The 21,638-nt window shown below is 40.3% G+C and overlaps 4 protein-coding genes across 5 annotated transcripts; 2 read left to right on the top strand and 2 right to left on the bottom strand.

Annotated features, from left to right (window-relative positions):
- The first annotated feature begins 1,694 nt into the window (after positions 1–1,694).
- Positions 1,695–9,687, top strand: LOC148742870 (ATP-dependent RNA helicase DHX15-like). Its single transcript, XM_088760496.1, has 8 exons — positions 1,695–1,896; positions 3,645–3,834; positions 4,743–4,927; positions 6,135–6,267; positions 7,160–7,405; positions 8,559–8,813; positions 9,162–9,420; positions 9,584–9,687. The coding sequence occupies exons 1-8, from the start codon at positions 1,817–1,819 to the stop codon at positions 9,586–9,588; spliced, it is 1,353 nt and encodes a 450-aa protein (XP_088616622.1). The 5' UTR covers positions 1,695–1,816; the 3' UTR covers positions 9,589–9,687.
- A 645-nt stretch (positions 9,688–10,332) lies between these two features.
- LOC148742869 (uncharacterized) lies at positions 10,333–12,183 on the bottom strand. The gene has a single exon (XM_088748936.1). It carries the CDS (start codon positions 12,181–12,183, stop codon positions 10,333–10,335), a length of 1,851 nt encoding a protein of 616 aa, XP_088605062.1.
- Positions 12,184–12,302: 119 nt separating this feature from the next.
- On the bottom strand, positions 12,303–17,318 carry LOC148742868 (uncharacterized). The gene is made up of 2 exons (XM_088748926.1): positions 17,195–17,318; positions 12,303–17,128 (listed from the first exon to the last, which is right to left on the bottom strand). The coding sequence occupies exon 2, from the start codon at positions 16,926–16,928 to the stop codon at positions 12,303–12,305; it is 4,626 nt and encodes a 1,541-aa protein (XP_088605052.1). The 5' UTR covers positions 16,929–17,128; positions 17,195–17,318.
- Positions 17,319–17,340: 22 nt separating this feature from the next.
- Positions 17,341–21,411, top strand: LOC148742867 (putative pre-mRNA-splicing factor ATP-dependent RNA helicase PRP1). 2 transcript variants are annotated; one of them, XR_016001408.1, is made up of 5 exons: positions 17,341–17,431; positions 17,539–17,653; positions 18,377–18,829; positions 19,417–19,566; positions 20,386–21,411. XR_016001408.1 is itself a non-coding variant. In XM_088760486.1 (3 exons), exons 1-3 carry the CDS (start codon positions 17,399–17,401, stop codon positions 18,526–18,528), a joined length of 300 nt encoding a protein of 99 aa, XP_088616612.1. In that variant the 5' UTR covers positions 17,341–17,398; the 3' UTR covers positions 18,529–18,833. The 2 variants fall into 2 exon arrangements, 1 of the variants encoding a protein (XP_088616612.1); XM_088760486.1 differs by lacking the exons at positions 19,417–19,566; positions 20,386–21,411 and having other exon boundaries at positions 18,377–18,833.
- The last annotated feature ends 227 nt before the right edge of the window (positions 21,412–21,638 follow it).

Below are 21,638 nucleotides of genomic sequence, written 5' to 3'. Positions count from 1 at the left end.
AGGTAACTGGAACGACTGGCATTGCTGTCAAGGTCACTAGTAGCTGCTGTGTTGCTTGGCGTGGCTGAGCTATTGAGAACAATCTCCCGTAAAGCATGACTTGAATAGCCGTTGGTAGTTGTCGCGCTTGGCGTGGGTTGAAACCGGCCAACTTATTCGACATTCGCCTCTGTTTTTCCAGAGGATTATGGCTGTAGCTGGAAATGGATTCCAGATTGGAGTGGCCAGTGAGCTCTGATATCTCCACTGGGTCGAAATCATCACTGAGCGCTTGGATAACAGTTCTTCGACCACTCGAATTTGTGAATTTGCCGTCTAATGTTTTTTGAAACCATGTTGTATCTAAAAGAGGACAGTTCGTCGTCTGTATAGGCTACAATGGTTTGGATTTCGGGAAAAGATGCTTGACCTTTTTCGGCATTGATACCTGTTTTAGTTTTCTTTCGTAAAGCTTGTTTGTTTTTCCTTGGCGAGAACTGTCGTTTGGCTTTCTTCCCTCGTCTCTGGCATTTTGATTTTTTTCTATGCGTTTTCTCGTACTTTTGAGCGTGAATGGTTTCCTCCAATTTTCTAAAAATTTCAATTTCAATTCAAAATTTGGAAGACATTCGTTTTCTATAAATTTGTTCATATTTGTTCACATTTTCGTAGCACTAGTTGTATTTACGTTTTTACGTCCGTAACAATAATTTTTGCTCATGACTCACGTCAGCGATATCGCTTTATGCGTTAGTGCGATTCCCCGCTAAATACCCTCTCTTCCGGTTGACGTATTGACCCATCAGAGCGCGTGTTTACTTTAAGCTATGCGATTCTACAGTAAATCCAGCAAACTTAGGAAAATTGAATTTATCATTTTGAGGTATGATGTCGCCACGGAGATAGATTTTAAGTCTTTTAATCTAAATTATACTGAAGAAGTTAGCCGAGTTTATGAACTAGACCCAGTTTTCTTGCCTTACGTCCAAACATATTCAACACAGATTTTGAAATCACATGTATGATTTGGACCAATTTGCACTCCACTTCCATTACCATTATTAGGCAAGATGCGACACAGTGATCACGAAAGAGAAAATGACAACACAGTTTACATCTCATTGCTAACAACTACATGAAGGGGGGTTGAAAATTTTCATTTTTCTTACCGAGACACGTTCCTAAAGTGTGGTTTCTTGTCTATGAATAACATTTGCATAATTTCAAACGTGGTAATGATTTCTGTCAAATATACTAAAAAGTTGAGTGTACCTTTGACGTTTAAGTAAAATCGGGTGATCTCCGAATTCCCTGGCACATCTCTCCAATTTACTCATCTTTTGTTGCCAAGCTTCATTCGTTCTACAGCCAGAAGATTAAACAAACTAGTTGTAGTTGTAAATGAAAATCAACACAACAACTGATTAAGTGACGTGCAGGTACCTCTTTGAATTGTCCCCATAAAATGCCCTTGTAGTGACTGGACTTTCTACCATCTTATAAGCATGTATCCATCACGATCGTGTTTCTACTCATAGATGCTAAAACTATCAATCTACCTCACGAAAACGCGAATCAAACTTGAATTCTCGTCTGCGTCTCGTCTGCCATGTTTTTCAATGTTTCGCGCAGTACACCGCTCGCCAAAATTTATGGGAAATTTTACCATATTTAGTCTCCTTTATGATCGCGGTGACTTGTGGAATAAAGGGATGAAAACGGGTGTCGTTTGCATTTCCTTAGCCGGCAAAATTCGATGGAAATCTTAGTGGCGCTTGGGTTAATAGAACAGTTAGAGAACGTTTATAGGAGTATTTGACTTTGATGTCCGTGCAAGATGTCGAAAAGGAGGTTAGATGTCGATGGGAACTCGTCCAACTCGTTAACTACCGCGAAAAGGATTAAGGAGGAGTTGAGGTAGGCTGTGATACATATGTAAAGGACAGCTTTTCAGTTTTGAATATCGCCGAGCTTGAATTAATCTGCAGCTGGTTTTGGTACAGAGACTTAAATAAATCTATCTCTTCGATTACAGTCTTCCTCAGGAAGGTAGTGCTCTGGAAATATTTGAATCACAGCTTATCTGGTTTAATTGTGGCCGTTTCTCGAATCTGCACAGCTGTGAAATTATTATGCAAGACGGTATTTTCCAAATCTCGAAATCATAATTGATTTCGCAGGAGGTTCCCTTGTGTTATATATACTTAAGGCTAGAAAATATTGGAAACGATTTTCTTGAATTGCTGTCTAAATTTGTTTCCGAATTGATTACTATTCGCGCGATAGAGAACACCTACACTGTAAGACATCGAATTCCCCTCTCGTGGTTTTATTAACTCTAGTCTAAAAACTCACGTTAGGTCGATTAAATTCATACGTCGAGGCTTTCACTGGGTTAACAGGTTAAAATTCTTTGCTTTAAGACAAACAAAAAATGAAAAGGACAAAAACAAAAATTTGAAAAATTAAAATCAACACATGTAGATAAGGAATTATTTTACAGTCAGAATGTCACAAGAAACTTCCAGTAATTCAGGCGATAGTTAGGTGAGACACGGAGAAATTACATGCCTATGCATGGGCTGTTGGAGCTTTTTACTTGCCTTGGATGGATAATTGTTTCTGTGGCTTTGTGTAACACATACTTGTGAGTGGCTGCTACCCTTCCCTTTCTTCCTGAGGCAAGTGTTTTGTGTCAATTTACTTGGTCTTCAGCTGTTTTATTGGTAGGATGTTGTAGAGGTGGATCTCACTCATTTCGTTATCACAGTCAGTTGCTGCATCTGGTAGCCTAGAATTACGTTTCCTTAAATTTACTTTTCTATTGCCTTATAAGTAGTGTTCATCACTGTGAAGTTCCTTCTCTTATCCTTAAATTATTCCTTAGTTCATATGTATGATTTTCATTTATTCGTAGTCATTTACAAACCAAAGTGTTAGGCAACCAGCATACTGCTTTAAACATAGGAACACTTAGATGCTGAGATCCAAATCCTGAACAATTGCTTTGATTCTCTGGCTTAATATAATTATAAAATACACAAGAAACTATAATAAATTATATAAACAAAATAAAAGTTTCTTACTAAAGAAATCCACATTGCTGACTCATAATACGTGTATGAAAGTGTCAAAAAGGTGTTGTAAACTGTCCATAGCATCTTAGTGATTATTTTTGTTATTGTACTGCAATGGTGTAAGGCTAACAAAAAATTGTAGAATCTTTAATAATGTCATTGTCATTCCAAAAAACATCAAACCTAAACTTAAAAATGAGCTTATTGAAGTGAATTTATAAGTGCAAAGGTTGGTGCAGGCGACTTGGTACCAGGACAGGGCTTGATACTAATGGTAGCCCACTAGTCACAGACTACAGTAGAAATTCAGTTTTGAAAAGTGGTTTTTGATTTCCACATGCCAGTTTGGCAGTAAACAAACTGAAATTATCAAAACATCTAAGATGTCACTAGCCACTTGGCTAGTAAGCTGAAAAGTTAGTGTCAAAAATGCAAGCCCTGCCAGGGAGAATTGTTTGGATACCATAAACCTTCCCACCCCTTAAATCTAGAATGATTCAAAAGAAAATTCTCTCTGACCTATTGTCAGAAGTATAATTTATGTACACTATACCTCCTGATGCATTTTGGTCTCTTTTCTGTCGGTAGTAATCCAAGCAATCTTCGTGGAAAGATCAATCCTTTCAATGGGAAGCTATTCTCAGACAAATATTTTGACATTCTCAAGAAGAGAATCGAGCTACCAGTATGGGAGTACAAAGAAAAATTCATGGAAACCATGAAGGAAAAACAAGCTTGTGTTCTTGTTGGCGAGACTGGATCTGGTAAAACAACCCAGGTAATAGTTACATGTAGTATTTATTTGCTTTGACAAAGGGCAAACACTTGAAACCCTTTACGGTGAGCATTTTGCATTATCAACCAATGTAATAACACTAAATTATCTAAGTAGTTTATTAGAAGTTGGGTTAAATTGTACTTCTTATCAGATGAGCTGTGGTTGGGGAAATTTGAGGAATTAGAGACTGTAAATATTTGGAAGAATTCGGGCATCAGTTGGGTGTAACGGATGCCTATTACATGTAGATACTAGTTACTTTTAGTACAAATTCCAGCTGAACTGCTGTGTGAAGCTAATTAAGGGAAGTGAGGTACATTTTAACAGATATTTTTTCCTTGTTCCTCGTAAATATAGTAGGGTCTCAACTGTTGTTTGTTGTAAACTAAGTGTTTACCATTCATACAAACAAAGTAAGTCTGTTCAGGTTTTTGGATTGAAGAGCACTCAATCAGCATTTCCTCGCAGGCAAATTTGTTGTTTTTTTTTTTATTCTATACAGTTCCACTCTCTCTTTGCAGGGCTCAACACTTACTTTTCAACTTACTAGCCAAGTGGCTGGTGACATGGTAGATGTTACGACAATGTCATTTCGTTTACTAGCCAAACTGGCTAGTGGAAACCGAAAACCACCACCCAAAACTGAATTTCTACTAGTCTGTGGCTAGTGGGCTACCATTAGTGCCCAGCCCTGCCTTGGCAGTGTATCAGACACTTTATTTTAATACTATGAAATGGTAATCATTAGGATCAACTTGTTTCTCACGATTACAGGCAGATAATACATCCAAGGCTAAGTATTCCTAGTCTGTGTATTGTCTTGTATGTTGCATTGTTTTGCATTACTGTAAGTGCAGTTTGTAGTGAAAAAAGAAAAACAATTTGACAAACTCTTTTTACTTTTGTAGATTCCACAGTGGTGTCTTGAAACTCGCATTGACAAACGCAAGTGTGTGGCTTGTACGCAGCCCAGGAGGGTTGCTGCCATGAGTGTTGCTCAGCGTGTAGCTGATGAATTGGATGTCACCATAGGTCAGGAGGTTGGGTACACAATCCGATTTGAAGACTGCACTAGTCCTCGCACTATATTGAAGTAAGGAAGAAAAAGTCAATTTCATCCTTAACTCTGTAACTTCCAAGATCTGATTGTTGATTCTTACCTCTAGCTGCTTAATATTTCCTTGTTACCATATTTATTCACTTATAAGGCACAACATTTTTGACAACAAAATATGCTTGTTTGATCAAAATCTGCTGAAAACTTGGGGTGCATCTTATAACCAAGTATTTTCGCGCAACAAAATCTTAAGATCGCAATTTTTAGCAGAACTTATAGTTACAAAAATGTGAGAAGAACACTAATTGTTGGTCATTAAATTTTTTAGATCCGGTGGTTATAAAAAGAACTACATGTAGGGTGGCTCTGAAAAGAGCTGTTGTGGTGGTTGTGAAAGAACTGTTTCTTATACGGCCTCCGTCAGATGACCACAAAACTAATCGCATCCAAGCAGGGCTTTTTGTTCTGATATGTAGCAAAGATTGCATGTAATCCAGTCCTTTATTCCTATGAATTAAAAAGGAATACTTCTTTTAGAATAACTTCAAAAGATTAACAACAAAAGCAAACTTTTACTGCAAAAGCAAACAAATGGAAATTTGCGTACGTTCTTAACAGCACATGCTCAGTAACATGATATCCATGAGTACAAAACAATCGTTTGAACCACGTTTCAAATTCCTCAAATCGTGTTTGTGTTGCTCGCTCGAAAAGTTCCTTCTCTGAATAAACAATGTACAGATAACACTTACCCTTTTCGTCTATCCAGCCTTTTTTGTGCACTGAAACTTGCATCCTCTGTGGCGTGTTGATATTCAGTTGTCAAACTGGGACTTTTTTGCCATTTGCTTTCACTGCCAAAGCAACTGTGAAACTTTTTCAGATCCATCACACCTTTTGTTAACTCTCAACCTTTTGGTGCATCTTGTAACCGAGTATTTTCCCAAAACTTTCCATTTGGGAACTTGGCTTGACTAAGTTGCCAAGTTTGGGGTGCGTCTTATAACCGAGTGCATCTTATAACCGAATAAATACAGCAATTAAGTATTTAGGAGAATTTGGTTAGGTCAAAATGAAAATCACTAGTGGGAGATAGAGCATTAAAAAACAGTAAGGAAGAAAGAGGGTGTGAGAAAATGCAATTTAAGGTTTAAGTTTGGCCTTTAGCTCTGTCTCAGATGTCTGAACAAATGAGATGATCATTTCTTACTGTAATTTAAAGCTCATGTTAATTTGTTTCCAGGTACATGACAGATGGTATGTTGTTGCATGAGGCTATGACTGATCCTCTACTGGATCGTTATGCAGTCATTCTTCTTAATGAGGCTCACGAGAGAACTCTTGCTACTGATATCCTCATGGGTCTACTGAAAGAGGTACAGTGTGTGCATGCATCTGGAGATTTCATATTCTTCTAACAAGTACCACAGTATAGCCAACAAAACTGTTGACACATTGACCCATATAACTCCCTGTTACTTCATTGTTAATTTCTTTTGTCCTTGTAGTAAGTTACATGTTTATCACATTTGGGAGATAAAGTGTTAATAACCCGTTGTATAAGAAGCCCCCTTCCCCTCCCCCCCCCCCTCCAAATAATTTTTCATCATCAGGGCTAAATATTAACAGTAGCCCACTAGCTACAGAGTGGTAGAAATTCAGCTTTGGCCAGTGGTTTTTAATTTCCACCTGCCAGTTTTGCTAGTAAACAAACTGAAATTGTCGTAATATCTAAGATGTCACTAACCACCTGGCCAGTAAGTTGAAAAGGTCAAGCCTTGATCTTCTGTGATTTTAATTTTTTGCTGCAAATGGGCAACATTGAGTGAGGGAAAGGCTGTTTTCAGTGATTTGCTGTGTGGTGCAAACAGTAGTGTCATTTTACACATAAAAAGAACTGTTTTATCACAAAGGATTGGTTATTTGTAGGAGGTCCAACTGAAAACAGTCATGGTTTCATTCGATCAGTGCGCCTTAGGTTTTCCCTTCAAAGGGATCGGTTTAGTTAAATAAATGTTCTTTCTACTACCAGTTTTCAACCATCTTGACACTGTTCACAAAAATAAATGTTTAAATAAATGGTTGGACTAAACTGAAGATCATTTAGAATGCGGTTTCATTTAACAAGGGCTAAAATTTGTTTAAATAATCAGACCAATTTTCTCACTAATCATGCTGCTGATAGTACATGTGCAGGTGACACTGCATCGCTCCACTGTTACACCTGTAACTTACAGAAGTTGTATAAAATGCGTCTGTTTTCCACAGGTTGTACAACAGAGGCATGACCTTAAGATTATAATCATGAGTGCCACCTTAGATGCCGGGAAATTCCAGGAATATTTTGACGAATGTCCACTCATGACAATCCCTGGACGAACACATCCTGTAGAGATCTTTTACACTCCTGAACCTGAACGAGACTACTTGGAGGCAGCCATTAGAACAGTGGTACAGATTCACATGTGTGAGGAAGTGGAGGGCGACATTTTGTTGTTTCTTACTGGGCAAGAGGTGTGTGTTCAAAGTTCTTGATTCCCCTTTTGAGTTTAGATCGGCATGTTTCATGTAATCCTTTAAACCTTTAAATTCAGTGAGTGACCAAGACAGAATTTCTCCTTACAATGCCAATACAATATCAAGAAGACAAGTGATGAGAATAAAGAAAAAAATAAAATTAATCAGGGGATTATTAGTTGATCAGATGCCAAATTCTCCCAAGTAACATCATGAGAATTGTATGAGAGACAGTAGAGAGAGTTACTAATGAGATCTCGGTAGTGAAAGGATTAACCCCTAAGAGTGATAAGCATCTAAATTCTCCCAGCAGTGTGACCCCTGAATCAAGCATTAAGGTCACGAGAATAAAGAAAATGATCACAAACTAAGGAAGCTCATGATTGTTAAGAAAAGTTCTCCATGTCAGCACTGTAGGAAATGTCTAGAAAATAAGAATACTGATGTAAGGATCTAGTGGGTTTAAGTTGTTCAAATTTCTAAACCTAAATTGCATTTACTTTCAAAATTCTTGGACAAGAATGACCAAAGAGTTGATTAACATGGGGCCTGAAATTACGCGAAAAAATCCTTTATCAACTTTTTGGTGCTTAATCAGTAAAAGTGGTGGAAGTTGAAAACTTTTTAATGCTTGTGAATGTATTCATTTGAAAGTCATGTATACGAACTGCGGTTAAAGAAATTAGTGTGAGATCAATCTCGACAGAAATGAACACTACTTAAGTAGTAGTGAAAATAAGGCCTGAAAAAAAATTTGGGCCTGTACAGAATTCAAAGCCATGACCTCTACAGTACCAGTGCAATGCTCTACCAACTGAGCTAACGAGCCAACTAGGAGCTGGTCATTGTGAAGGTTCATAACAAACCTGTGAAGTGAATTTTTTTCAGGCCTTATTTTCACTACTGCTTAAGTAGTGTTCATTTCTGTGAAGATCGATCTCACACTACGAAGACTTTTAGTTGCCACTTCTTTAAGCTAGAAATTTATGTGCCATTTAACCCTAGTTTTAAAGGACCATCCATTCCTGAATGACATTTTGCAACAAACATGAGCATCGTGTAAATTTTTCACAGTTCGCATATATTGTAAACAAAGTTAAACCAAGTTGAAAGTAGCCTTTCAACATTTCACTATTTTCTTCCCAGTCAGGAAATTGAAGAAGCATGCAAGAGACTGAAGAAGGAAATTGATAACCTGGGACCTGAAGTAGGTGAGTTCCGCTGCATCCCTCTGTATTCAACTCTTCCTCCACAACAGCAGCAGTACATCTTTGACGCTCCTCCAGCAAAACGCCCAAATGGTGCCATTGGGCGCAAGTGTGTGGTGTCCACCAACATTGCTGAAAGATCTCTTACCATTGATAGTGTGGTGTTTGTTATAGATCCTGGATTTTCCAAGCAGAAGGTCTGTCTTACTTCAGTATTTGATTACTGTCTACTTTTCACAAAGTATTAAACTGTTTTTCTTGTCTCTTAACAAGCATGGGACAAAGAAAACATTCTGAGTTCCCCTAAGGAATCCAACCCCAGACCATTAGACTCAGTGTGCAGGTTCAATTCCTCGTGAGGTCTCAGAACTTTTCCTCTGTCCGATGTTTGTGACAAGGTAAAAAAATATCAATAGCTTTTTCTTACAAAGCTCAAAAATCTACATCTTTCAAATTCTGCATATATATTTTATTGTTCCTTATCATTGTTCCTTAACAGGTTGACCGAGTGTAAAGTCATTTTGTCTTTGGTTTGTCTATAATAGGTGTACAATCCCCGTATCCATGTAAAGTCACTGTTAGTTTCTGCTATATCAAAAGCCAGTTCACAGCAGAGAGCTGGCCGTGCTGGTCGTACACGTCCTGGCAATTGTTTCAGATTGTACACAGAGAAAGCTTATCAAACTGAAATGCAAGACAATACCTACCCTGAAATCCTGAGGTCCAACCTTGGTACTGTGGTGCTACAGCTGAAGAAGTTGGGCATTGACGACTTGGTGCATTTTGACTTCATGGATCTTCCTGGTAGGTTCAGTGCTTGTGAGCAGGCTGGTACATGTGTATTAGCCCTTGATTTGTGGTGATTCCCAGAAGTGTCATTTTCTAAGGAATAGCTCAAAGTCTTGCAAGTAAAAGGTTGCGTACGAACCAAACAAAGAAAGCTAAGATTTCATTCTTTTTTTGTCAGTTTGATAGCACCAGAAACTTTGATGAGAGCACTTGAACTGCTGAACTATCTTGGTGCCCTTGATGACAATGGAGACCTCACATCAGTGGGCTCCATGATGGCAGACTTTCCACTTGTTGTTTATTTCACAGAAACATTTGCCCGAGTCGAAAACTCGACTCGCCAGTAAAGGAGAGGTTTTCTGCAAACAGAAAACACGCTTAAAACAAACGAAATTACAACATTAACAACTGAAATGAAAACTCACCGACTGTTCGAGCTTAGGGTTTTCATACAATGACAATAAAACAGCAACCAAACATTCTCGAAAATGAACGTGACGATTTTCCTCTCAAAGCACATGGGAGATTGCCCGGATGTTTACGTGAACATAGGCCCGCAATGGGAGTTACACCGGCCCCTAAATGAAATTTACACAAACTATTTCATTACAAAGGCTATCTGCGACCAGTGCGATTTAACGTGAAATAACGCGAAGCTACTCAATACAAGCAATATAAACTAACTGACCACATCTTAGATCAATGTCATCAGGTGCCGGCGTAAATACCCCTAATTATTTTGTCGTCCATATAGATCCACACCAGTTCAAAATATGTTACAAATGTCAAATGCCAGGCCATTGTAGTCTATAAGGTTAGATCAGAGTCTGCGTCAAATAAAACTTTGTAACGCTGCACAGACACGTCCATAACGTCAAGGTGCTACATGAAAGTGTGATCGAAGAATCACCGGATGATTCTAACTAACTAGGAATTTGACAATTCAAGACGACACAGCTTCGTAATTGGTCGTACGAGGGTAGTCACTGTCGTTTTCACCTCCCTCTGTCTTTGGCGCTTCGCGCGGGTCATGACGGTAGAACTGGTCCTAACTCTTGCAGAACGCACAAGCCCATCTTCACTAGGAAAGACTTCAATGATTCGCGCGAGTGGCCACTGTCCTCTGGGAAAGTTTTTGTCAGCTAACAGAACGACATCTCCCACTTTCAGATTCTCCTTTGCTTCATTCCACTTCTTTCGTTCTTGAAGGGTCGGGAGGTATTCACTAATCCACCGTTTCCAGAAGAGATTTGACAGGTACTGCGCTTGTTTCCACTGGCGTTGACAGTAAAGATCTTCTTTGTCGAAAATTCCTGGGGGCAAACTGGAACATGGTCGCAAGTTTAGAAGATGGTTTGGGGTCAACGGTTCTTCATCCATAACGTCATTACTGTTTCGCGTCAAGGGTCTACTGTTGAGGATGTTAGTCGCTTCAGTCAGCACGGTGTGGAGCACTTCGTCACAGACCACTTGTTCCTTCAATAGGGCCTTCAAGATTTGACGTACGGACCTGATCATTCTTTCCCATGCCCCTCCCATGTGGCTTGCCCCAGGTGGATTGAAGATCCACTGAATTCCTCTTTGAGCACAGAATCCATCGATCCTTTGCTGATTCCATTCTTCAATCGATTCTTTCAACTCCTTGTCTGCTTTAGTTAAGTTCGTTCCACAGTCGCTCCTGATTTCCTCGGGACATCCTCTCAGGCAAATGAATCTCCTCAATGCATTGATCATAGAATCTGTATTCAAAGTATTTGCAACCTCAATGTGTATGGCACGGACTGACAAGCACGTGAAAATACATCCATATCTCTTGACTCTACTTCTTTTCTGCTTTACTTCTATGGGGCCAAAAAGATCCACCCCGACATATGTGAATGGAGGTTTATGTGGAGTGATCCTGTCTTCAGGTAACTTTGCCATGAGCTGTTCTCCGGTGGGTGCCTTTCGTTTTTGGCAATCAACACACTTTCTCAATACACGTCGTACCGCAGAGCGTCCCTTTATGACCCAAAACCTTTCTCTCAGTGATGATAGCACAGATTCCTGGCCCATATGGCCCACATTCGCGTGGTTGTGCCGAATAATTAGTTCTGTCACATGGTGATTATTGGGTAGAATGTAAGGATACTTCAAATCTTCGTTTACAGGAGCACTCTCTAGTCTTCCACCAACTGCCAGCAACCCGTTTCTCAACTTAGGATTCAATTGGAATATCGAGGAGCCCTCCCTCTTTAGTGCCTTCTTCATCAACCGTTTGTTTGCGCCAGGCGAGATGTTACTGAGTGCCTCGAACACCCTTGGAAAGGTAGCTTTCTGGACCTGACGAACAATTTCCTCTTCAGCCTTTTGCAGCTCGAGTGCGGTTAGTTTTCCAACTATGTTTCCTGAACTAATTAGAGGAGATGCATCGTATACTTCCTGCTTGCAAACTTTGCTCTGGAGAAACTTCTTGTAGCGTAAAATCCACGCAAACGCTTTCTTCAATTTCCACCATGAAGAGTAGTAATGTATCAAACCTCCTATTGAATCTTGTACAGCAACAGTGGTGTAGATTCGGCTTTCCTTTCTTACTTCGGGATCGCTATCTTTCAAGGGGGGCACCTCAATGGTTGCTGGCCAACAGGATTCTTCTTCCCAAAGGAACGCTGGACCATTTAACCACCGCTTGTTCTTGATCATCTCGTCAAGCCTCAAGCCTTTGGATGCATCGTCTGCTGGATTCTCATCTCGGTTGACGTATCTCCAATCTGAGGTGGATGATATGCTACGGATCATGGTAAGGCGATTCGACTCAAAGGTGTGAAACCGCTTGGTGTCATTTTTAAGGCATTTCAAGACGGTAGTAGAGTCCGTCCAGTACTTCACTCGATCTATCTTGATTTCCACTTCTCGACTTATGATCTGGTACAGCTTAACTGAGATAACTGCTGCTGATAATTCCAACCTTGGAATCGTGATTTCGTGGATGGGGGCCACCGTGCCTTTCCCATGACAAAGCTGCAATGGATGTTGTCGAAAACGTCAACAAGGCGTAGATAGGCTACTGCTCCATACCCTACACGAGATCCATCTGAGAAAATGTGCAACTGAACATTCTTTGTTTCGCCAAAGTTCTTCGGCTTAAAACATCGTTCGATTTGGAATGCTTGCAATTTTGGAAGGTCTTCTAGCCAGTGTAACCACTGAACCCTTTCTTGTTCACCAATGACACCGTCCCATCCCACCTTCTTCCGACAAAGTTCTTGTAGTAATAGCTTGGCCTTCATTATGAAGGGGGAGATAAAACCAAGTGGATCAAATAATGAACTAACAACTGACAACACTCCTCGTCTAGTCATTGGCTTCTCTTCCAGTAATCGCTGAGTTTTGGCTGACACCTCCCAGATGAATTTGTCAGTCTCTACATTCCATTTTAAACCAAGCGCACACGCTGTGGGCAAATCTTCTATGTCCAAGTTGACCACTGAACTTGCTCTTTCAGATTGTGGTATTTCAGCCAACACCTTCCGGTCATTGCTAAGCCATTTTGTTAACCTGAAGCCACCTTTCGCCAGCAATTCTCTTAGTTGTGAAGACAGCCTTATTGCAATCTCTGGTGAATTTACAGACTTCATCAAATCGTCGACATACATGTTTTTCTTCACGGTTTGAACTGTCACAGGGTCGAATTCTGATTGATAAATCGATGCTGTTTTCTTGAGGCAAAGGTTTGCACAAGATGGAGAAGAGGTCGCCCCAAATAGATGTTTCACCATGCAGTACTCTCGCGGTTCCTCGTTCAAGTCTCCATTGGGCCACCATAAGAATCTCAACGCATCCCGGTCCTTGGGCTCGACGTAAACTTGATGAAACATGGCCTCAATGTCGGCTGCGATGGCGATAGATTCTTGGCGAAATCTGATCAATACTCCTACTAAAGGATTTGCCAAGTCAGGGCCTTGTAATAATTGCTGATTAAGGGAGGTTCCATGATACTTTGCACCACAATCGAAGACCACTCTTACTTTTCCTGGTTTCAACGGATGGGTCACAGGATGGTGCGGAAGGTACCAAACTGGTCGATCTCTCACGTCTAACTCTTCCCTTCGAACTCTCTGGGCATGCCCACTAACTATGTACTCTTGCATCGTACTTCGGTACTTCGTAAGCAACTCTCCATCTTTAAGCAGTCGTTTCTTCAGAAGTTGTAACCTTTGTTCCGCCATTGGTTTATTGTTGGGGAGATAAGGCAATTCTTCCCGCCATGGCAGAGCAACTTGAAAGTGGTCACCCACTCTTTGCAGGGATTGTTCCATCTTGTATAATGCTTTGTTGTCTTCAATGGATGGTTGGATCGTTGGATCTATTCCAACGGAAGAGTCACCAAAATCTGTTTTCCAAAGTCGCTCGAGTTGGCGATGTAAGAATTCATCATCAGTATGGTGTTTAACATCAAACGGCTCAGTGTTGGCGTGGACTCCCCTTTGCCTCCACTGACTTTCCTTCGTGTGGACAAAATTCACTGAGCAACCGTGATCCCCTTTCTGACCCTCCATTGGATCCATCACTGTCCATCCCAAGCTGTATCGGATAGCTATCGGCTCATCGTGGTCACCAGATTTACATTCAAGTGGAAGGAACAGGCCAGGATTCTCTTTGAGCCCAATCAATAGCAAGACTTCTCCATATTCTAGCACTGGAATGTCAATGTCTCGAAGATGAGGCCACCTAGTAAGGTCTTCTGTCTTCGCTATACAACTTGTAGAAATTGGCATATCATTGACTGTTTTCACATTCAACAATTCGACAGTAACTGATTCATCCAAGGACTTCACCACCAAATCTACAAGGCAACCTTCCACCTGGGCTGAACCCGTCATTCCAGTCAATGTGAAACTAAGTCTATTTCCATTAAGCTTAAGTTCCTTTGCCAGCCTTTCATGGCACAGTGTCACCTCCGAACCATTGTCAAGCAGAGCATACGTTTCGACCATCCTGTCGCTACCCTTTCCTTGAACTTTGACAGGCAGGATCCCAAGACAAACTCGGTTTTCTCCGGCCCCAGTGGCCGCTACAGTTAATTCTCTATCATTCCCGGCCCCAGTAACATTAGGAAGCAAAGCATTTTCTTGTTTTGCTCGCGATTGTTGTTCAGCATCAGCATTAGCTTCTCCTCCGGTTCCTGTAGTGTGACGATGCATTAGAGTGTGGTGGTTACCTCCACAACTAGACTTCTGGCACTTGAAATTCACTTTGGGGCACTCCTTAGCTATGTGTCCCTTTACAAGACATTTGTTACAAAGTCCACCTTGTTGCACAACTTTCCTTTTCTCTCCATATGTGAAACCTTTGAACCTTTCGCACTTCCAAATTTCATGTCGCTCGGAACAAACCAGACAAGGAGCTTGATTCTTTACGAAATCTGGCCCTCTCTTGTTTTCATTCTGACGACCACTGGTTGATCCAGTTCCAGTCAAGAACGTTGATAAGCGGAGGTGAGGTTTGCTCTGATTTCCCTGACTCCTTCCGAGAATTGTTTCTTTAGAGGGTTCAGAGTTCATGTCGTGTCCGAATTCATTGTCCACCAACTTGGCCCGTTCTTTGATAAATTTTACAAAATCTCCAAACTTAGGTCTACGATCTGATACTATAATTTTCCCAGCGCACTCGGTCCATTTTGCTCGGAGGAACATTGGCAACTTTTTGGTTAGCTCTCTCAAAGTGTTCATGTGATTAAGGTCAGCTACATATTCAGTTCCCATTCCAGTCAAGGTTCGATCAGCAGTGTCTAAGTGTCTACTAAATTCTAATAAGGAAGGTCCATCCACATTCTTCAGCCTGGGTAAACGTAGCAATTTCTTAATTTGCGCATCTGCAATTACGTGCGGTTTTCCGAAGTTCTCGCGTAATGTTTCTTTCGCCACTCGATAACCATCAGAAACTGGTAAATTCTCACAGCTCTCGACCGCTTCTCTTGCCTTTCCAGTGCAGTGTTGGATCAGTAGTTGGAGACGCCTAGAGTCGTCAGGGTTGTCCTGTTCCAAATAAGTTTCGAAGTTGTGAATAAATGACACATATCTAAGTGGGTTTCCATCAAACTTGAGGTATTCGACTTTTGGCGAGGTAACCACTTGCCTCAGTGCCTTCACCATTTCCCTTCCACTGTCAAAGTGCTGTACCTGCTGTGCTGGTGTTGTGTTACACGTCACATTTTGTGATGTCTGGGCTCGCGGCATTTGCCAAACAGAAGACCACGATTCTCTGACGGGTTGTTCAAACAGTGCTTCTGAAGACTTAATACTGGGTACTACAGAATCAACAAACAAGGGTTTCGAATCCCCACTTGGCAAGCGGGAAGTAGTGTGCTGCAATTCCCAGGGCTGAAACACAGGTACTGTTAACGAACTTATGATTGTGTTACTTGTAGGTGTCACAGATGATGTAACGTCACCAACAGTTCCAGAGGCAGGATTGTCTAAGGAGGATGTAAATCTAAGTTGTTTGGAACTTGACAGATGAGAGACTGGTTGTAAGGTCGCGTAACCATTTGGCTGAGCTGAGTTACACGATGAGGCAGGAACGACGAGGGCTTCCCGTTTGGGGTGTGGCAGAAATGATCCAGATACTGTTTCATTTAAATAATTAGTCGTAGACAGAGATGGAATAGTAGAAACTTGTGGTTTGGGGGATGGAGTTCGATTCATTGCAAAGGGCTCTAAAGTACCCTTTAGTTCGGTCACACCTTGTAATTTAGGTGGCTGACAATGTTCCCTTTCATGACTAATTGATAATTCCATGCCTCTTCCTTCTTCTCCTGTTTCTTCTTCATAAATTTTTAATGACATAGCAGCCTTTTCTGCCTCCATTTCGGCTTCCATTGACTCTCTTTTCCTTCGAATCTCTTGTTCTTCTTCGTCCAATCGCTGGCGAATCTTCAATTGGCGGACCTTAAGCTGAGCTAAAGCAAGAGCTTCTCTTTTTCGGGACACCGTACTCGAAGATGTCTTTGAACTCGATTTGGAAGCTTTACTGCCCGGGCCTTTACGTCTTAAGCTTGAAAATACACTGCTGTGCTGATACTCGGGTCGCCACCATTTTACAGCGGTATCGAGATTTAATTTTCGCTCCATTTGCTCCTTATAACCTTTCTCAGCCTTTTCCAACGCCGAAGCGTCAACACCAACAACCAAACACTTGCAGTATTTATCATGAGCATCCACAAATTTAATCCATCCATCGTTAAAATTTTCCATTTCCCTTGAGATTTCGTCCTGGGTTCCGCCGTTTTCCATCAAACGGGTAATTTCGTTGTATATTCTGGTCAGATTTCCAACATAGCCGGAGCGCGAATTGTTTAGAGCGCGTTTCTTCTCGTTCAAATATCCCTCGACGTCTTCAACTTCGTTACGCGAGTTATCTTGAATGTTTCCTGTGCCGTTTTCTTCTTCCATTTCCATCGAACCGCCCAACGCGGTCACGTGTGTACAATCACTCGCTTGTTGATGCGAAGAATTCAAATGTAGCTCAAGGTCATCTTCCATAATTCCAAATTCGAAGTGTTCCAACCGAACAATATACCCGAAACAAAATTACGATGCCTCCACCACTTCCAAATCCTCTTATGGAACAAGTTAAACCTCTAAACTCCACGACCAATTCGTAGAAGTCGAAAACTGTTGTTTATTTCACAGAAACATTTGCCCGAGTCGAAAACTCGACTCGCCAGTAAAGGAGAGGTTTTCTGCAAACAGAAAACATGCTTAAAACAAACGAAATTACAACATTAACAACTGAAATGAAAACTCACCGACTGTTCGAGCTTAGGGTTTTCATACAATGACAATAAAACAGCAACCAAACATTCTCGAAAATGAACGTGACGATTTTCCTCTCAAAGCACATGGGAGATTGCCCGGATGTTTACGTGAACATAGACCCGCAATGGGAGTTACACCACTCGACCCTCAACTTGCCAAGATGGTGACTGCCAGTTGTGACCATAACTGTTCTAATGAAATTCTCTCCGTTACTGCCATGTTATCAGGTATACAGATATCAAGTCAACCTGTTGATTTACTTAAAAATACTTTTTGATAAATTGTTATCATTATAATTCATTAATGATCCTGCCTCTGTCTGTTTGTTCCTCAGGTGTTTATGAGACCAAGTGAAGCTAAGAAGGCAGCTGATGAAGCTAACATGAAGTTTGCTCACATTGATGGAGACCACCTGACCTTACTGAATGTTTACCATGCATACAAACAAAGTGAGTTTGACTTGTAACCCGTACTTACATTGTATGCCAAGCTTTCTGGTGTTATTGTGTGTGTATTCTTAACTAAAAAAACACCTACTAATCTTGTCCCTTTAGTCCTTTCTGTACATTATGGAACCTTGTTTTTTTTTTCTCTCTCTCCTTGGGGAAGATTTCAATTTAAACCTTTCATTGCCAAGATCTCATTCATAATTCTTCTCACTCTCTGCCACACAATTCTTGTAATGTTAGTTTGGAGAATTTGGTATTGGATCAACTATTGGATTCTCTATTCTCATCACTTGTCTGCTTGTTATTGTATTGAAGTTGTAAGCCGAGAAATTCTGTCTTGGTCACTTGTGGGAGTCAAAGGATTAAACTTATTTGCAGATAATCTGACAATTCAGGTTCATGAGTAACATTGCATTTACCAGTATAATGTACCGGTAACTCTTTGTTTGAGTTCTAGTGCAGAAGTTGGAGCAGTTTTCTTTCTGCAGTCTCCAGGGATTTTGTGGTAGTTTTAGACAAGATTAGCCAAAAAATTAATGTCTTCTTATCCTTCTACTAATCTAATCAGGGTTTACAATGACCAAGAAAGGGAACTCACTTTTAGTTGTGAGATTTGCCAGCCTTGGAAAGGGTACTTTGCTATATGTAGGCTGGCTTGACACAGTCAAAGCCCAAAGATGTCCCAGGCTATTTCAAACAAAACTTTTTTATCCTTATTTTTAGACCATGAAGATACACAGTGGTGTTATGATAATTTTGTCCAACATCGTTCTCTCAAATCAGCTGATAATGTGAGACAGCAACTTACCAGGATCAGGGACAGATTCAACTTTGCACGACGTAGCACTGACTTCAACAGATTCATGTGTGTTTGAAAATTACATCAGCAATTTGGACAGTGTAAAATTATATTTGGCCACAAACAGGTTCTCTTTTGATGCTGCCAACTTGTGTACAAGTACTTTGAGTACAGAATGTCCTACCAAAATGAAGAGTGGTGGGAAATGGCATTTGTTCCCCAAACTAATGCAGTGATCTAATTTGAAGTAGTTCAGACACTGACCATTAAATCTGTAAATCCTACCCACCCACCCATCCCTCCCACTTTACTGTTCTGATGAGTAGGTGGCTCATTTGGAGAGGTCTGGACACTACCTGACTGTCAAAGACAACCAGGTGAGACATTACCTACCTATTCCCCTTACTTACAGCACAAAATTTCTGTATCTATAGGTTATATAGTAATAGCACAATGTTGATTAAGCCCTGTTTTCATAATTATGCTGGGAAAATCCAAGCCAATCAGCAATTTCACTGTTTCCCAACTGTCCCAGATTTTGCTAACATACTGGGAGATTGACGGATGTCTTTGCCAGATTCTTGGGTACACCATTTTTCTTTGTGATTATGGGGTACTGAAGCTAAGCAACTAGAGGACTGGTAACAAGCTAAACTACTGACATCACTGACAGCAAAAAAAGAACTTGTCATTGTGTAGGATCACCGAAGCATCATACTGAGAGCAGATAACTCCATGGGAAGGAACCCTCCAAATGTGTGGCTTTATAGCTCAGTTGTCAGTAGGGCCAAATAGTACCTGGGAGCCATGGGATTAAATCCCATCAGTCTGAGGTTTTTCCAGGCTTCTTTTCAGCAATTCTTAAAACTCCAATACAACTGCAAGGATTATTGCCTTGCCTGATTTTTATCCGCAGGTCAATTGAAATTTACTTCACTATAATTATTATTTTATCAACCATTAGGTTGTACAACTGCATCTATCAACTTGTTTGGATCACAAGCTGTAGTGTAGTACAATGAGTGTAGTACAATGAGTGTAGTACAATGTCAGTTTGTTTTGACCACCAAGAGCTACATTTGGACCTGTACAGACAGAAATGTTGACCAGTAAGGTTAGTGGTACTCAAGGGTTTCTTGAGTGTATTGATTTGGGGTGTTCACACAATAACCCTTTGTGACTGATCTGTGAAATGTTGTCACGAGTGCAACAAAAACAAATTCAACTGAATCTTGGTCAACTGTGATCTCCGGCAATTGATGTTGTTATCTTTGTTTTCATCAAGACCTACTAGGAGGATCTAGTTTCTTTTTTGCTCATTTTTTAGGTCAGTTGTCATTTTTGTGTAAGGTACAAGACCTGTTACAACAGTATCAAGCAAGATGACTTTCTTAATCACGCATCAAGCTTTTTTTTTATTGTGGCTCACTTATTGCACCATGAAGAAGACCTTCTGCTGTGGTGTCAGTCTGTTTAACAATTAGATTCCATGTCGCCATGCATCTGTTCTGTTATAGGTGACAGATGAAGTCAACATAGTGGTACGAACAAAGAGAGGAGCACTTGGCACTGCTGAGTGTAACTGAATGTTCTTACCACAATTTCACATCTTCTGTGATCTGTGATTGAAAAGTCACACTGCAACATGAATTCTGTCTGTTTTGTATAATAATGAAGTAAAAAACTTTCAATTATGCTGTGGTGAATGCGTCTGCCCTCCAATAGACCAATCATAGTTCAGCTTACTACATGAACAACAAGATGTAGCATTATTGCAGTAGGCTTGACACCGGAGTGCATTAGAACAGTGGATAGAATCAATTAAGCCTAGAATGCATAAGAGACCTATTGGAAACCTCAGGAGAACCTATGAACCTCTTGAATGACTATTGTAAGACATTTTAAGAAAGCTTCCTGCTTGATTTTTGTATAGGTTGGTGAAGATTACACCCCAGTACTATGACCGTGTGTGAAGCCAAGCGTGTCATGGAAAGGATTGTAGAGAGGTTACAGAAGAACAGATAAAACTTCAAATGAACTGTGGACAACCTCATTAAAAAAAAAATAATAATAAAACATATGTAAGAAAGAACTTGTAAAAAGCCTTAATGCTAAGAAAATCATGCCATCATCTGCATTTGGTTCTTTCTATAACTTGAAAGTAAAACTAGATATGCTTCTGTTTTTCCTCTGTTTGCTTCCTGAGATCTTTCCTCAGAAGTTTTTTCAGCTAACGACATAGAAACAGCAACATTCAGGCAAAGACTCAGGCCATCCAAGCATGTTAAACAGTGTGCAGCTCCAAATAAAACCTGCTCCCTAAATCATTTAGTTGCTGATTTGTAACTTGTTGCTGTAGATAGCTTTCAATCGCTTTCAATGTCTTTGTACTGTTAACTTTGAAACTCCAGAGACTGATTTAACTTCTCCCCTTCAGCTGCTTTAAATATTCCGGTAAATCAGCAAAATGATTTCACCCATTAGTTAAGTTATTCCCTTTACCTGTTTTCTGATAGTATTGGAGATAATGTGGCAAGAAGAAGTTGCATGTTCATTACCTCTTGCCATTCATGGGTGAAGTAATCAGCATGCATCTCAGTTCTACAAACTTGATTTGCTTCTACAGGCTTGATTTGCAGGTCAGGGATCTTGAACGGAACCTTTCTCACTCCTTGTTAGCTAAAACAATTGAAAAATTGCTTAATAAAATCCAAGGAACACACTTTCATTGTGTTGTTATTAAAAGGAAGACCTTTGGGAAAACTGCAGATATCTTGAAGCAATTTAAGCAGCTCACGGTTATTGATCTTCATCAATGCTTTGCGCCACACATTTTGCCTGACATTGAACATTGGGTTCTTCAAAAACTGCGTGCACTTTCCAACTTTTATTCTTCATTGCATCTGCTGTCGTTTTATCAATAGCAATGAGCTGTAAAATAAAATCATTACAAGGTTAATAGTTGAAACTTCCTTGTTGACACCATTTGGTTACTGGGGGGCAGGGGAGAATGTGAATAGCTATAAATGAAAAAATAATTATTTACTTTCACTGTATCCCCTCCTTTAATGCCAGAAATATTATCTTAAGTGAAGTTTACTCCTGATGAACTGAAAAATACGGCACACGATGGAACACCCTGAAATGAAATAGTTGCAAGTTTCAGAATGTTCTGGAAAAGCTAAC

Source organism: Stylophora pistillata, chromosome 1 (assembly GCF_964205215.1).
Source record: "Stylophora pistillata chromosome 1, jaStyPist1.2, whole genome shotgun sequence".
NCBI classification, from domain to species: Eukaryota; Metazoa; Cnidaria; class Anthozoa; order Scleractinia; family Pocilloporidae; genus Stylophora; species Stylophora pistillata.
This window is presented reverse-complemented; position numbering and strand designations above follow the sequence as displayed.

What these genes read in the sequence shown, in the direction of transcription:
- LOC148742870 (XM_088760496.1), top strand. Translation starts at nt 1,817, where the DNA reads ATGTCGAAAAGGAGGTTAGATGTCGATGGGAACTCGTCCAACTCGTTA. An exon ending in TCATGGGTCTACTGAAAGAG is followed by an intron (nt 6,268 to 7,159) that starts GTACAGTGTGTG and finishes TGTTTTCCACAG; the next exon opens with GTTGTACAACAGAGGCATGA. An exon ending in TGTTTCTTACTGGGCAAGAG is followed by an intron (nt 7,406 to 8,558) that starts GTGTGTGTTCAA and finishes CTTCCCAGTCAG; the next exon opens with GAAATTGAAGAAGCATGCAA.
- LOC148742869 (XM_088748936.1), bottom strand. Translation starts at nt 12,183, where the DNA reads ATGATCCGTAGCATATCATCCACCTCAGATTGGAGATACGTCAACCGA.
- LOC148742868 (XM_088748926.1), bottom strand. Translation starts at nt 16,928, where the DNA reads ATGGAAGATGACCTTGAGCTACATTTGAATTCTTCGCATCAACAAGCG.
- LOC148742867 (XM_088760486.1), top strand. Translation starts at nt 17,399, where the DNA reads ATGAAATTCTCTCCGTTACTGCCATGTTATCAG. An exon ending in CGTTACTGCCATGTTATCAG is followed by an intron (nt 17,432 to 17,538) that starts GTATACAGATAT and finishes TTTGTTCCTCAG; the next exon opens with GTGTTTATGAGACCAAGTGA. An exon ending in TTACCATGCATACAAACAAA is followed by an intron (nt 17,654 to 18,376) that starts GTGAGTTTGACT and finishes CCTTATTTTTAG; the next exon opens with ACCATGAAGATACACAGTGG.